This window comes from Poecilia reticulata, linkage group LG16, assembly GCF_000633615.1.
Source record: "Poecilia reticulata strain Guanapo linkage group LG16, Guppy_female_1.0+MT, whole genome shotgun sequence".
Lineage (NCBI taxonomy): Eukaryota > Metazoa > Chordata > Actinopteri > Cyprinodontiformes > Poeciliidae > Poecilia > Poecilia reticulata.
In genome coordinates, this window is record NC_024346.1 from 21,219,283 (window position 1) to 21,235,044 (window position 15,762).

The 15,762-nt window shown below is 37.9% G+C and overlaps 1 protein-coding gene across 11 annotated transcripts in view; it reads left to right on the forward strand.

Moving 5' to 3' along the window:
* LOC103478387 (metastasis suppressor protein 1-like) overlaps positions 1-15,762 on the forward strand; it is a 50,456-nt gene that overhangs the window by 26,713 nt on the left and 7,981 nt on the right. For 7 of the 11 annotated variants that reach the window (XM_008432196.2, XM_008432194.2, XM_008432195.2 and 4 more), the window contains exons 4-10: positions 3,380-3,464; positions 4,695-4,786; positions 4,972-5,046; positions 8,193-8,204; positions 14,511-14,668; positions 14,780-14,887; positions 15,013-15,110. In XM_008432196.2, coding sequence (XP_008430418.1) covers positions 3,380-3,464; positions 4,695-4,786; positions 4,972-5,046; positions 8,193-8,204; positions 14,511-14,668; positions 14,780-14,887; positions 15,013-15,110 — 628 coding nt within the window. The remainder of the gene's footprint in view (positions 1-3,379; positions 3,465-4,694; positions 4,787-4,971; positions 5,047-8,192; positions 8,205-14,510; positions 14,669-14,779; positions 14,888-15,012; positions 15,111-15,762) is intronic. The other 4 variants (XM_008432198.2, XM_008432199.2, XM_008432203.2 and 1 more) reach the window with 2 other exon arrangements.

The following is a 15,762-nucleotide window of genomic DNA, read 5'->3' on the forward strand; positions in this document are numbered from 1 at the left end:
TTTTTAACCAGATTTCTTCTCAAATTTACATATAAGATTTCACACAGTCACTAAATGGAAAGACATCTACTTAAAGTGCAAATATTCATATTTGCACTTTATTTTCTGGATTCCAATAGTGACCAGTAATAAAAAATAAAATAAATCTACATAGTAGATAGTATAGTATTAGTAGATCAGAGCCTTGTACTATTTGTGATTTTATCAAATTTATCTTTATCGCAATATTCATGTCGCAAATAAGCCTGTCTCGAAAAGCAGCAAATTGGTTAATGGCAGGATCAAGTAAAACAAGCTTGATAATTTCCATTTGCATGATTTATAATTTTTCTCTTGTCTCCTTCTTTCTACCAAAAACTGGATGACAAGTCCTTAATCGGCTGAATATGTTTCGAATAGCTTTATTTTTTGAATGCTTCATAATTAATTTTAGTTGTCGCTTCTGTTGTTTTATGTATTTAAAAAGTCTTCCAGTTCCAGTGTTAAAAGTGCATTGAAATTTAAAGGTTATTGATCTTGGAGAAGGATGTGCCTGCGGTATTATGTTATTACCACTATATTACTTGAAAATGGTCTAAAAACATTATGGTTTATCGCGATAAGTTCTGGTACAATTTATTGTTCAGCAAAATTTTTTGTGATTGATCTAATTGCAAAGACAGTTTGTAATTAAATAATTGTAAGTGTTGTGAACGGGCATTTCATTGTAATTTAATACTTGGCTTGTTGGACACCAGCAGATGCTCACACCGCACAGTAATGATCTTGCCCAAAATGCTATCTTGGGCAAGATCTTCATATTAAATCTAGAATATTTTGTGGTAAACTTATTTACCACAAAATAAGTACAGCTGGATACACACAAACGTACTCTATAATGTATATGATTAATTTAACCGTTTTTTTTGTTTTTTTTTTGTGCTTAATGACTTTGGTCTGAACCCTTTAAAATTGTTTGTGTCTCTGTGGAAGTGTCTCATGAAGCGGCCACACCCACAGAAACAACAAGAGCTCACAGCAAGGGAGACGTGGCCACATGGATGGTTGAGTACTATAACTGAACACTGCACTGCTGGAGTGAATGAACATTTTGGTGTTGTGCAACAGTGAGGCCCTTATAATAGCCACGCCTTCTGTAAAAGCAAGCTCGCGAAAAGGAAGACTTCATAAAACAGAAAAGGGATTAATACTGAGCTCAGTGGCCCTTACAGGATATTAAATGTAGTTGAACAGTGTAACAAAGTTTTAACTTGCCATCTTGAAAGATTAATACTCTTTAAGCCAGGTTTTGTGCTACACTTGGCCACAGTCTTAGTCTGTTATTTAGAAATTAGAAACTCTTGAAAAGGTGAACAAAACAGCAGAACAAAATGGATTTGGATCGTGTGAAAACAAGCTCTTTCACAAGGAGTTCATTCATAACCCACTGCTACTATACCAACTATGCATACTGTTTTATTGCTGCAGTAACACACCAGTAAGCCCATATTGTATCAGTTATAAAAACATTCGCTGTTTAGACGAACTGAAACCAGAGCTGTCTTTTCAAACAACTCCCTCTGTTTTACGTTAATGTACGTACGTTAGGAATTCTTTTCACACCTAAACTTGCCAGTTGGGAAATTCAACACTTCACGATGGTATGTTCATTACTATAATTATATTTACACAGTCCAGACAGGGTGACTAAAAACATCTCACGCAATCTCAGTAATGGGTTTGTTGAGGAACCTGAAATGTCGCTCACAATTTGAAGCCATCCTTATCAAGTTGTAGCTGCAGAATGTGTGCGAGTGTAGGAGGTGACGGCAGCAGCTTCTTGCATGTGTTGCAAGCCAATTGTCTCTTGGAGTTGGTTACGTGGGTGGGAGTGGCTGAGTGAGTGACGGCTATGCATGTATCTCTGCGTGCTGTAGAGCTGTGCAGACAGCTGGATGGCTTACTCTGCTGAAAATTTTACACTAAATAAGATGCCGCAGACACACTACACACACACAGATACACCGTATAGAGTCTGTTTATGAAGCGGAGTGCAGAATGTCAACAGTTCAGTAATTCAAGGTTTCTCCAGGCCTCTTGACTCTATATGGACTCTGACACACAGAGAAATAAACATACACACAGGAGTCCCACAGAGAAGCTATTCATTTATGCTGAACATCTAGACAAAAGCTCCATCAATCAATGTTTCACCGCTGCCAGCAGATGATCATTTAGGGCTTGAGGAGGAAAATGCACATTCTTATTTGTCCTCAAAAGCTACTTGGTTAAAAAGAAAAAAAAAAGCTGTTTGTTGCATAATTTGTAAGGTGGATGATTGAGAGTGAATGTTGATTATTTTTTTCTCAAGTCCTAGATATTTTTTTAAGTCTCTCCCAGCATTGAATAAGGTTGTTTTGTGTCAGTAGCCTTTTGTGCACTGCATCTTATTACTATTTAATCTAGTGACATAAAACAACCGTTCAGGACAGACAACAATTTCCTGTCTGTCATTTCCCACAGGAAGCTAATAAAGTAATTCATAAGTCCATATTTCATGCTAAGTTGAGGTCAGGTTGTCTTTTTTTCTCCAGTTTAAAGATTATCAAAATAAATGCATTTGCAGGTCTATAAAAATAAACTGTTGTACAAATCAAACTGACTTTCATTCTCATTAAAAATTAATTCTCAAAATATAATACATTGTTTTCATTTTTCTCTTTTTTTAAAATATGTCTAATTGTAATTCTGTCTGATTAACTTGTTGCAAACTCTGCCCTGCTGATTGTTGTGCTATGACATTCCTAAAATGTTTTCCTGCTTGAGTACTTCTAAAACTTCCTTTTTTCTTTTTCTTTTTTTTTTTTTTCCCAGGCCACCTTTAGTGACACTGGCTAAAAGTGTGACATGTCATTTCAAACATATTTTTGTAGAGATGTGTAACTGCTGGTATCCAAGTTGCTTGTGAAACTTTTTTTCCACATTTTCCTCCCTCTCAACTTTCCAGTAATTTGTGTGCATACAGCACTTTGCAATCAAGCATTTCTATTATCTATGATCTTTTTGTGGTCCGACTGTTGAAGGCCTTCAACAGTCAGCAGTTTGTTTGTTTTTTTTGATAATGTAGCAGTTAGCTTTAGAAACTTTGTTTTATTTGTGTTATTTTTATCTTTGGAGAAACATGATTTAATGTGTTCATTCCCTGTAAGTCATAATAAACAACTTGAACAAATACATTTCTAAAATATCACTTTGTGTCTCAATGGAACATGATTTTTATGCTGAAATTACTGTAATAAAGCGTTCAATGATGATCAGATTTTTAAAAATGCATCTGTAAGAAACTTTGTTGTTTTTGTTCTGAAGCCAAGTTTATTCATCATGCTCCTTTCTGTTCCAGGTGGCACCAGAGACATCGGGTCGGCGTTGACCAGGATGTGCATGAGGCATCGCAGCATAGAGGCAAAACTCAGACAGTTCTCCGTGTAAGGAAAATTACACACTGAAATGTTGTTCTTTTGAACACATTCTGTCTGATTTATCTTTGGCCAAAGTTATCCTCCAAAAAATGTTGACTGCTGCTTCTCCTGGCCTTTTGTGTTGTAATGTTTTGGGTGTGTGGGCGACTGTGACCCTTGTTGTGGAATGCTGAGAAGAAGTCTATTTACTTGAACGCATACGCATCTATAATGTCAAAGGAAAGATGGACACAGCACAGCTTTCTGCCTTGCCCCCTCCCGTTACCACACACATCCCAGACAAGAGGCTCTTTAATTTCACTTGGCATTTCTGTAGAGATTCCATTTGGATCTCCATAGCAGGGTCCTTACACGTGGGGGCTGCCATCAACAACCACCCACTGACACACACTTTGTGGAGATGTCTGCAAGAGGGAGAAGTCTAATTTTAGCTCGACTCACTAAGGCTGCAGCTGTCCGCATTTCACACACTTTACAAATGTGTCTAGGAAGACGTTCATGCTTGGGTAATGATTGACAGACATAACTGCACAAGCTTAGTACTTCCCCCTGTGTCGCACAATCAGACACTTGCAGACTCTTTTCTCACAGTCTGTGTTTTTTTTTTCCCTCCCTCTCGGTTTGTCTATCTGTCAATGATTGACGTGAGATTACGTGCCACATAAATAAACCAGACTTTATGTTTGTGCATTTTTCAAGCTTGGCAGTCTGCTTTCACTTAAATTGGATGATAAATATACTGCTGTCGTACGCATGTATTTTATTTCCATTTTGGTACAGAACATCAGACAGTTGTAAATAATTGTGAAGTGGAGGGAAAATGTTAAATGGTTTTCAAAGGTCAACTTTTCTTTGCAAAAGTAGCTGGAGACCTTGGAGGCTTTCACAAAACAGCTGCATCAACACCAAGACTAAATTTTACACAGGTGAACTTTATTTGATGACTGGATTGTATTTAGGGGTATATAAATAAGGGGGCAGAACGCAAAAGTGTGTCTTTGCATGAAACATTTTTGATATGTGGCGGGGGGGGTGGATGATCTCGTTCGGCCTTTGTTCTTCATGATGTAGCTCTGTTTCGCAAGAGCTTGTTGCTTTAATATGAGTTCTTGCCATTCCCTTCCAAATAGACATCCAAAGGGCAGAAATGTAATGAAAACTGCATTTTCATTTGCATGTAAATTGAACTAATCTGGCTGACCTCAGATTAAAAGTGAGAAACCTGTCGTTTCACAGGTGCTTTCTGGAGGGTCTGATTAACCCTCTGCAGGAACAAATGGAGGAGTGGAAAAGGGGTGTCAACACTTTAGACAAAGACCATGCAAAAGGTGAGGTGGTGATCTCACAAACTCACTCTCAAAGTAAATTGTTGCCAGTTTTATCACTTCAGTACACAGTTTCTATTCATCTATTCAGTAGTGCAAATATAGACAAAATATTTCGTCATATAAATTGTGTTAAACGCTCAATAAAGCAGTTGATTGACCTCTGTTAATTGATCTGTTTGTAACAGAGTATAAACGAGCGCGACAGGAAATCAAGAAGAAGTCCTCGGACACGTTAAAACTTCAGAAAAAAGCAAAGAAAGGTGAGCAAAGCTTTTTGTAAAGCCATTTGCATTTGACGTGGTAGTCCATGTGTGCCGTCAGGCATACATTTTGTAAAATAAGTTAAATGATTTTTAGTCATGGATGATTTATTATCAAGCCTTGAAACATAAAACTATTAAGCTTTGCAGCAGTAGTTCAACAGCAGGTAAGTTTATTGAAACGAAGCTGCTGTTTTTGCCTTAGGCGGTATGTTGTTGTTAGCCTAGCCAGACCTGACGCTTATTTTTCCATTGACCTCTTGGTGAATTTGTCTTCTTTAAACATTTAGCTGGGTAGCTGTTGTGAAGGAGCTTGTAAGTGGTCACAAGGAAAAAAGCTGTAACTCATCTGTGTGTGTCTCACTGGTTTTATATATGAGCTACTATTTTTTGAGACTTATGATTGTAATACTGCATTAGCTATATATATAAAATGTAACAGGTTGTGAATGTAAAATCTGTTGACAAGAATTTAGTGCATACTAAAAAAATTGTCCTGAAAAATAATCTGCGGAGAGAAAACTTATTTATTTTCTTTCTATTTTAATAGGAAATATGTGTAAATTGGGGTTCAGTTATCCGTTTAGCAGCATGTGTATTGAACAAGTGTTTTCCTACTGAGTAAGTTGTGCAGCTCTAGTAAGGCTGAACATTGCCTTACTTGGTAAACACTGTGAGAGGGCAGTGCAGTCCTCTTGGCTCAGGTTATACATACTTGCTCACCTAAATGGAACATAGTGCTGTACATAAAGACATTTGGCTGGCTGTCATTGTGGCATGTTTATAGATTTGCATTGGTTTTCATATTTAATTTATTTATTTATTTCAGTCATGTTAGCTACTTTAGGAAAGCAAGAAGGGGAACTCATTTCTGTTTTGAGTTTCCCTTTTGAGGCGTAGATGAATGAGCCTGTCAGGATAGCACCAAGTACTGCATCGTTGCAGGACTATTGCTATGCTAAAGACAATGCAAATTATTTAATATCTGTTTTGATGGCATCTGAGAGTATGCTATAAAAACAAATGGCATGTGCTGGCTGTTTATCAGTGATAGTCTTTACGTCACCCTTTAGATTACAAAGTCATTTTCTCATGTTTGAATCTTTAAACAAGGTTTTAGACCAGTGGTCCCCAAACTACGGCCCGCGGGCCGGATCCGGCCCGCCTCCACATTTGGTCCGGCCCCCTGAAAAATACCAGAAAGCATTCAGAGTTTTTTCCATTTACCATATTTTCCAGACTAGAAGCCGTTTATATGTGGATTTTTCTTCAACCACCAGGGGGTTCTTTAGCAGGAAGTGAATCATTGGAAGTCTGGTTACTTGCGCGCCAACATTGAGCCCACAAACATCAAAATTAGTAAGAAATGGATGTCTTTGCAAAGGGGAAAAGGCCCAGGGAAGAGACAGGAGAATGGATTTATCCCGGACCGGTAGGTGAGTCCCACATTACAAGCCGCTCTGCGTAACATGCGGCGACCGGCTGCTAATGAGGCAATGAAGCTTCAAGCTGCTTTGCCAGTAGAGACCAAKCAGGCTGTGCATATAAGCAACACTTCGGGTGTTATTGTCTCCCATCACTCCCAGATGGGACCGTCTGGTTGCAGAGAAACAAACTCGGGGCTCCCGTTAGTCAGTATCGTGAGTTAAAATTTTCACGAAAGCAAAATGTTCTTTTGTGCCACATCTGTATCTTATTTTAAAGGGATATATAAAGGTTACCATAGCGACCAGAGTCAGAGCGTTTGGGCAGTGGTCGAGAGGAGATGAGTAGAGCTTTTGAGGCTAAAGTCTGGTTTAGACGGCAAGATTTAAGAATTGTCGGCCGATTCTCCAAACCTCTGTGACCACAGAGCTGATWAAGTACAACAGGTTTGATCGGTTCGTGTTCAGCCACAMGGCACGAACCGATTCCAGTCACGAACATCCCGATTCCAGAGGATAATCCAGTAAAACCCCCAACATAGCGGGAATTTAGAATAAGCAAACACGGATAACRATGTAGACGCAATAGTGATAGTTTGTGGAGTCATTGTAACAAAAAGAAAAGGCGGTGGATGAAAGACGACGGAGCAGCCGCTCTATTTGCTGCACTATAATTTGGAGGTGAATGTTTTTTCATAGTTAACATTTTTAACTGAATAAACATAATAATGACCTTTTAGATTTAATAATWAACATTTCCACATATCATCTCCGATATCCACCGGACTCTTAAGTTGCGCGATATGTCAGCTGTTTGGGATTCCCCTCCGTTCTTACATCACTGCGCTTTCTGATTGGCTGCCTGTCACATTCAATAGGTCGTATTCTCGTTCCAAGTCAGGGAAAACCCCACAGGCTGCGATAAAAGGGCCAAGACAACCCAAATAGGGCATATTCAGTATTAAGTGGGAACACTAACATGCAGAAGCCTTATCTGACTACCCTCTTCCCTCTCTCCCCCCCGGGCGCAACAAAATTTCCAAGTGTTGACCGGTCCGCGGTAATAAAAAGGTGGACCACTGATTTAGCACGTGCTAGTAGCAACACGAAGGATCAGCGCTTTTACTGTTACAGTTACTGTTCAGAAACTACTGTAATCAGTTCTGTTAAATCTAATCTTGGCAACTTTTTCTTTTTCAACCCTAATAAATTTGATATTCAATTGACCTGTTGTGACTCAATTTTTGGGTGTCCGCCCCCCTCTGCTGCTGCTGCATYGTTGTGGAAAACCTGGAGCGGCAGAGATATGAGGCTTAGATGTGTATGTTTACTGGTTAAAAACAAAAAACTTTGGGGTTGTTGTTTATAGTCCGGTGCGGCTCATAGTTCGGAAAATACGGACTATAATCCTTCCTGGATTGTTTCTGTGAAGAACCCAKAGAGGGTTATTTGATTGTGCTTTCTGGAAAACAATATATTTTTACATTTAGGTACTCCTGCAATCGTCACACTTTTTCTSTTACAAACTGACTCCGGCCCCCCACCAGAGAAGGGAAAAGYCATGTGGCCCTCACAGAAAAAAGTTTGGGGACCACTGTTTTAGACATTCATAGGCAAACATTGATAGATTAGTGTTTAGCTGGCAGTTTCTCAGTTCATGTGGATCTTTTTCTCTCCCTGCCCACCCATGGTTGATATTCTTCTCTTAATGCTGCACTGCAGCAGACAATCATGGTAAGTCACTTTATAGACAATATTTAAATAGTTGCTCATGCTACAATGTATTAAGTGTCTTGGTCTTATTGGTAAATGACTAATGTAGACCTTACTTTCTTTTCTGTCATGCATTCTTTTTTTATACGAGCTATAGCTACTCGTTATAGACTCTAGCAACATGTTTGTCCTATTTAGAGTGTCGATCTTTTTAGTGTAGAGTGTAATGTAGATTATAGAATAATTAAGGATTTGGCCTTCTTTTCATCTTTCACTGTTCTACTTTTTTGTGCCATCCCATTCATTACTTTTAGATTTGAGTAAGTTGCTTTTTCATTTTAAGAACCTGAAAGTGTGATTAAAAAGGAAGAGAAAACCTTGACTTTCAGAAATATGCTCTACACAAATTGTTTATCCAGTTAAGAGCTACATAAGTTACATAATCTAGTACACATCTGTACTAGAGGTGTGCTGATCGATCGGCCACCGATCATAATCGGCCGATTTCTGTGAAAAAGTGTATGATCGGTGATCGCCGATCGATCGGCCACCGATCATAATCAGCCGATTTCCGTGAAAAAGTGTATGATCGGTGATCGCCGATCACGGTCTCTTGTTGCCAATCACACAAACCAATCACCTGCATCTCATTTTGCAGCCTGCCTGTGCAGCTGGTTTCCTCTTTCCTTCACACTGCGCAAACGCGCAGCAACAAATCCTAAGCGATGTCGTGTGGAACTATGACGCATTGAGTGAATGGGGAAGTTTGCGTGTTGCGGCGGAAAATTGAAGCGCGTCAAAATGCATCAACACAACAAATCTAATATGGCATAAAAACAAGTGACTGAGTTTGGCTACATTGAGGTTCACTGCAGTAAAAAGGCTTATGGAGGATCAGACAGCTGGTAAAGCAGCGCACAGCTATAAACACTCACCTGGATTAGCATGACGGTCAGAAAGCTAAACAAATAACCCGCAAAATTATTTAAGTCTTTGAACTGCGATGTAAGACGCTGGTTCTGCTCTCGCTGTTGAACTGCCGCTACGCGCTACAGGTAGTAATATTTCATAGATTGAGCGCCGCTTCTGCTCCACCTGGTAGTGACTCTCACACCGAACCTCTGCTTAAAGCTGCAGCATCTAACTTAAAAAAATAAATTTTACATGTGTATTAAAACTTTCGCTGTCCTAACATGAGACAGATAATCTCTGAAAAAATAATCTATCTCCTCCCTGCTCTGCATAATTACTCCGCTCAGTCAGAAACAGCTAATCTGAACTAGCAGTAATCAGCTAGCCGCCATGCTATCAGGAAGTTTTCATTTAGTAACTCAGGATTGTTTATTGTAATGGAACCTGTATTTGCCTTTGAATGTTAAGTTTTATACTTGAATTTTGTGGCAATGTTGAGAGGTTTTATTTTGACCTTTTGCATTATTTAGCCTCTTCAGAGCCTTCATATGTTTTCAGTCTGTTAAAGATAGTATTACCGATAGCAGAACAATTTGCACAATGCCTGTTTTGTTTTTTTCTTGGAAAAAGTTATTAAAAACAAGTTTTTGTCTAAATTAAGGTGAATTCATGGTTCCTTTTTCCACATAATGTAACCGGTAGTGCTTATGATTTAAAAAATAATAATTATGTGATCGGTATCGGTGATCGGCCCTCATGGGTAATCGGAATCGGCAGGAAAAAACCTGATCGGCACATGTCTAATCTGTACTTATGGTAACACTGACATTAACAAATAAAAAATACATTTCAGTCATACCATTTGAAGCATTTGCAGTGCATTTTGTAAAAAAAAGTTAAAGAGGAATTCCTCCATCTGCCCAAACTTCTGCTGAATTGTTAGACACACAGGGCTCCACGTCTGGAAAAGAATGGAATTTGAGTTATGTATTATTTAGATCTGAATGGGAAAAGAAAATGGAGTCTGAAAGATTTTTTTGGTATGTCCTTACTACTCATTATCTCGCTGACTCAAAGATTTGTCTATTCACCCACCATCACTCATCCACACATCCATCTGCTTGCTCACTGTAGATTGTGCATCCATCTAACATTTGCCCAGCCTTAATCCAGCAGTCTATCAATATTGCAAATTTAAAGTCTGACAACTCCAGAAGTATTTGTAGATTGACAGAAAACTTTTGTAAAATTTAAATATTTTGAATGGATTAAGATTTTTAGAAATTTAAGCCTGGAAAAATATGGGACATTGACTTGTAAACTTGTTTGGGCATCTTGAATAGACATTAAATAAAATACAGACTAGTAGAAACTTGCAGCTCTCAGGGCTCAGTAAGCTTTTGCAAACCTTCTTGGCTTTGTTAAAGCTGACATAATCTTTGACTTGGTATGCTCAATCTGATTAACCTTCATGTCCGAGCTTCACAGCTGTCAAGAGCTTGAACTCCGGCTTTTGACTAAAGACAACACAAGACTACATACTTTCTCTTCTTATTAGCTTTCCACTACCACTCAGAGGTGACCGCTATGTTTCATCTCAAAGAGCGCTCACCTGGGCCACTATAAAATTATCAATCTACTACATGTTGAATAATCAGGTTATTCAGCTGTTGTAGAACATTACAAATTCTCTGTAATGTTTCCTGTTCCCTAATTTTTCTCATTGATCTCGGTAGATAAATACTTGCATTATACTTTAACTTTAAGCTGTAATAATAGTATTTAAATATAGGTTTATGCGTATTAACTGAATTAGGGACATTTACTTTCTCATAAAAATACCACACCATCCACCGTCTTCTAGTTGGTTACACAAGATCTGATGTTTTCTTATCTGTCTCATGAGTGTTTTTTCTGACCCAAAACCCCAGCAGCACTCAGAAAAAGTCTAAAATTACAGCCTAATTTAATCATTGACCATGTGAAAGCTGGAGCATTTAATCCCATTTGTGTCTGCACACATGTAGCAACATGTGTGCAGAATGAGGGACAGTTCAACCCCTCGAGTCAGATAAGTTGAAGGTGGTAAAGACAGCTAAGATTTAGTCAAACTGCTTGAATGCTTGAATAGTTTTTATATTTTGACTGACTTTTTGCTAATACTTTGTGGAACTTATTGCATATGTGTCTATCATTCTCCATCAGTTTCCATATCATTAGCTTTCTGTTTTGTCAATTCCCAGCTGCCTCATTTAAAGTAAACAATCTTGATAATTGGTCACCTTTTTATTGAGATAAAATAATGTTAAAAAAAAATTCGGTGCTATGTTTTAAAGACTAGCAGGTTGTTTTGAAGTTGTGAATCTGTTAAAGTAAAATATTCTAATTGTGCCCTTAAGATCTGTATTATGGAGTACAAGCTTGTATTTTGTGGCGAAATGACTGAAAGTTTCTAATCTTCAGTCTAGCTTGGTGGATAATAGTTCAAAGCAACTCCAAGTCGCCCCTTTGCTAATTGGTATCCGCATTTTATACCAATATTTTGGCATTTAATGTCCTACTTTCATTTAGGACTAATTAATAATGATAATAAAAAAGTTTAATTCCCAGATATCATTTTAAGGGAAATGTTATTTTCTACAATTCTAAAATGACATCCTATTCTACTGATTGTAGTTCTCATCAGTATTCTGATCATCTGACTCCAATGAAATATATCATCAAACCGATATAATTATGATTAACCTCAAGCTTTTGGGTAAGATTTATTGGCGTCACATTGTTATAATTCTTTACAGTAGACTAGAAACAGATTATAGAAAATAATTAAAAATCAAAGCAGACATGAAATGTTGTCAGTTTGTTTACATTTTGACCCAATGTGGGCAAAGAATATCCAGTGACGGCTTCTTTACATACCTAAAAAGGTCAGGTACAAAACGATCAATCTATCTACATCCTTGCATGTTGGTAGATTATTGCAGATTTTGATGCAATAAGATGAAGCTTTCCCAGGCTGCTCTAGGACTCTACAAAAAAATAGAATAAAGAAAATATTTCTTTCCATTTTTTTGAGACAAAAACACAAATGCTGCTGTTTGAGTTATGAGAAGAAATGTCAGCTTTAAGGTGGAAGAGTTGCTTGCTCTCATTTTGTCCTCAACTTTACATGAACTTTACAGCTAAGCCTACTTCGAGTCAGATTGTATGTGTTGTACTTGAATATAAAGTATTTTTAAAGTGGTTAATTTGCTTTCTGTAGTTTCAGCTTTTGGATATTTTACTTTATAGATCCACATTACAGACGGCCTTCACATTACATTACAGTAATGATAGAGGAGCTGTTTATAATTACTGATTACAACTGTATTTGAGATGTCAAACCAACTTATAAATAATGTCCAAGGCAACAGGATGGAAAAAGATTTTGCCTGTAGGGACAACGATAATGAGGTAGGTCCTGCTGTGGAAAACGGACTGAGTGAGGCCAGTTCAGATTTAGCCGTACCGTTGCACAATATAATTGTTTGCCGGTCTGGTCAAAATTTTCCTTTGGATCAATACAAGACCGAAAAACATGCTGAAACTTGGACTTTCTAGTTGAGCTACATTTAATTTATTGCCCCATAGACCACTACTATTTAAGATGCTTGCATAATCACATTAGCATTAAAATCACTGTGCTTGGCTTGAGGTCTGGATGCTATACATTTCATTATAACAACATTATAACAGTGATTGTAGTCATGTTGCAAACTAGTGTTGATTTATTTAGATGGAGATAGAAAAGTACATAGAAGACTCCTACAGTGCTGTGAAAAAGTATTTGCCTTCTCAAGGGCAAGTACTGCTCTCTTTTTTCTCTTTTCAGATAATGTTTGCTTGTTTAAAATCAAACAAATATTTGATATCAGAAAAAAGATAGTCTAAGCATATACTTTTTTGTTATTTAATTTATTGGACAATAGGACAACTAAAACAAACATGGCCGCTTGTGGTCAGAGCACTGGAATTATCACCTAAAGATATTACTTGGTTCACCTGCATTATCTCAGTCGGATTTAGGTTCAGACTTTGACTTCTTAAAAACATTTTTTTGATTGCTGTGCTTTGGATTATTGTCCTCCTGCATTAAGTACACATTGACCATACAGAGCTTTTTAACACTTTCTTCACTACTGACTCTGATGTTCATTTGTCCTTGAATTTCTTTCATTTGAAGCACTGTTGGCCTACTTCATGTTGTCAGACCCGTTTTATTTAAGTGATTTCTTGATTCTACATAACCGACAGTTATCAATCATAGGTGTAAATGTTTTTTTACGGTAAAGTGGGGATTACGTTTTCACATATGAACATATAAGTTAGGATATTTTGGGGCATGGGTCTACTATCAAAATCTGCTTAATTTGAAACATTTGTGGCAAATACAAATGGAAGAAATCTGTAAATGAACAAGCACTGAACACTATGTTTTATGATGCATTAACCCCGCTTTATGCACCACTTGCATGTGGAAATTACAACAAATGTCAATGAAAGGCACCAATTTATCTCAGCCCTGACATAGGAGCAGGCAGAGACCACAGACCTTGATGTATTAAAGTCAAAACATGTTTTTGTGTAACTGTATCTTTAGTGGTTAGATAATGCCTCTGAGATCCACAGTGCATCATACGGTCACAGGCAGTCGCCAACCTTCCTGCCTCCTTCAAGAACTCAAGAGGGCCTGGTTTGGCTTCGGGGCATCCTGTCTTTTAAAACCATGCACACACAAACGCACACTCTCAAATCCTAGACGCACATTTTTACTTAGACTCACAGCAAGAAGACAAGCAAGGCTGCACGTCAAGATAACCTTGGAATTGTAATGTCCTACTCTGGATTTGCATATTTATATTGAAAGTCACACAGACAGCCGGAGGGCCAGATGGTGTTGTTGGTACTTTGCTCTTTTGTTGTGATAAAAAGTCTTTAGTGTTTTTTTTTTATGGTTTTTTTTCCAAAACATTTTCAGAAATTTCAGTGTATGAAAGAGTGAAAGAGGAAGATAAAAATGTCTGAAATGACTCCAACCTTTGAGTATATTGTAGTAATAGCCTACAGACAACAGATTAGTCTGAAGAAGATAACCTTTTGCCCTCCTTGAACAAGAGCCAGGAAGTGCTTCAGTAAGAAGAGGTGCTCTTCATGATGCCCAAAGTAGTGGGACATTTTACATAGTATCATTTGACATGCCACCAAAAGAATATATCTTCACTAACTTCCTTCTTATGTGCAAAATCATATTGTTTTCCATATTCAGTGCATGGCTATTGCATGATAAGTAGTGATGTATTATTTGTTTTCCTGGCTCCATACCTTATGTAATGACAAGTGTATTTTTGTGTATTTGTATTCTGTTTGCTTGTGAAGGCCGTGGCGATTTCCAGCCCCAGCTGAACAGTGCCATGCAGGATGTGAATGATAAATACATCCTTCTGGAAGAAACAGAGAAGCAAGCTTTGAGGAAGGCTCTCATTGAGGAGAGACAAAGATTTTGCTGTTTTGTATCCTTGCTGCAGCCTGTAGTGGTGAGTAAAAAAAGAGGCAAACTCATGTTTTGTTTACCGTAACCGTACTACGACTGGATAAAATACGATCTGTTTATGGGTTTCTGCTTTGCATGTGCTTGATGCTTTTAGGATGAGGAGATCTCCATGTTGGCAGAGGTTACCCATCTCCAGACCATCTCTGAGGACCTCAAGGCCCTGACCTCTGACCCGCACAAGCTTCCTCCTGCTAGTGAACAGGTATGGGGGGCGGAGGAAGCCTAAAATCCTGAAATCTTGTCACTTTTACTCTTTGTTTTGCCCTTGTTTACAGTCAGGTAAATAAGTTTGCTATTTCTGTTAATATTGATAATGATTATTTTTAGGTGATCTCAGACCTGAAGGGCTCAGACTATGGCTGGTCATATCAAACGCCACCTTCTTCCCCGAGTACTACTATGTCCAGGAAGTCTAGCATGTGCAGGTATGTTTATGCAGTTTTGACCTTCGTGTTTTAAAAGAAGTAGAGTACTCATTAACCTTCTGCATCCAAGAAACACTGTGTGAAGTGGTCAAAGATCCTTTATTTTCTATAAGAGGAAGCTCAGTAAGTTTATCAAGTGTACATTTACCTTATGCATTTGCATTTCTCTAAAAGCCCGAAAATCTTTTTTATTCAAATCAGAAATGATGAAGGCATTAAAACTGACAGTTTTCCAAACCATGACTGACACCTAGTGGCCAGGATGAGCTGGGGGAAAAGTCTTTTATTATTTTGTTGCACTCTTATTGATCACCCAATGAGAATAACACCAATACTATGCAGAATGACTTGGGGGAGCGGGGGAGTTAGCTGTTCAGACTATGTCTTCTGCTCGCTGTCCTTTGCTTTCTCTAATGGTTTTTGTACAACTGCTCTGGTTTAAAGTCAGAAATTTACTGTTTGAGTTCCTGTTTTCACTTTTTTTACCTATGCTGTTGTTCTTGGTCAGTCTATTCTTGGGTTGTGAGTGAATTTTAATTCAAGATAGATATTCGATTCATTTTTAATTTGAAACTAAAATCAAAGAGAATATCACATGTATCAAAGGGATACATGTGATACTATTAATTTTTATTTTTCAACAAACAGGAGC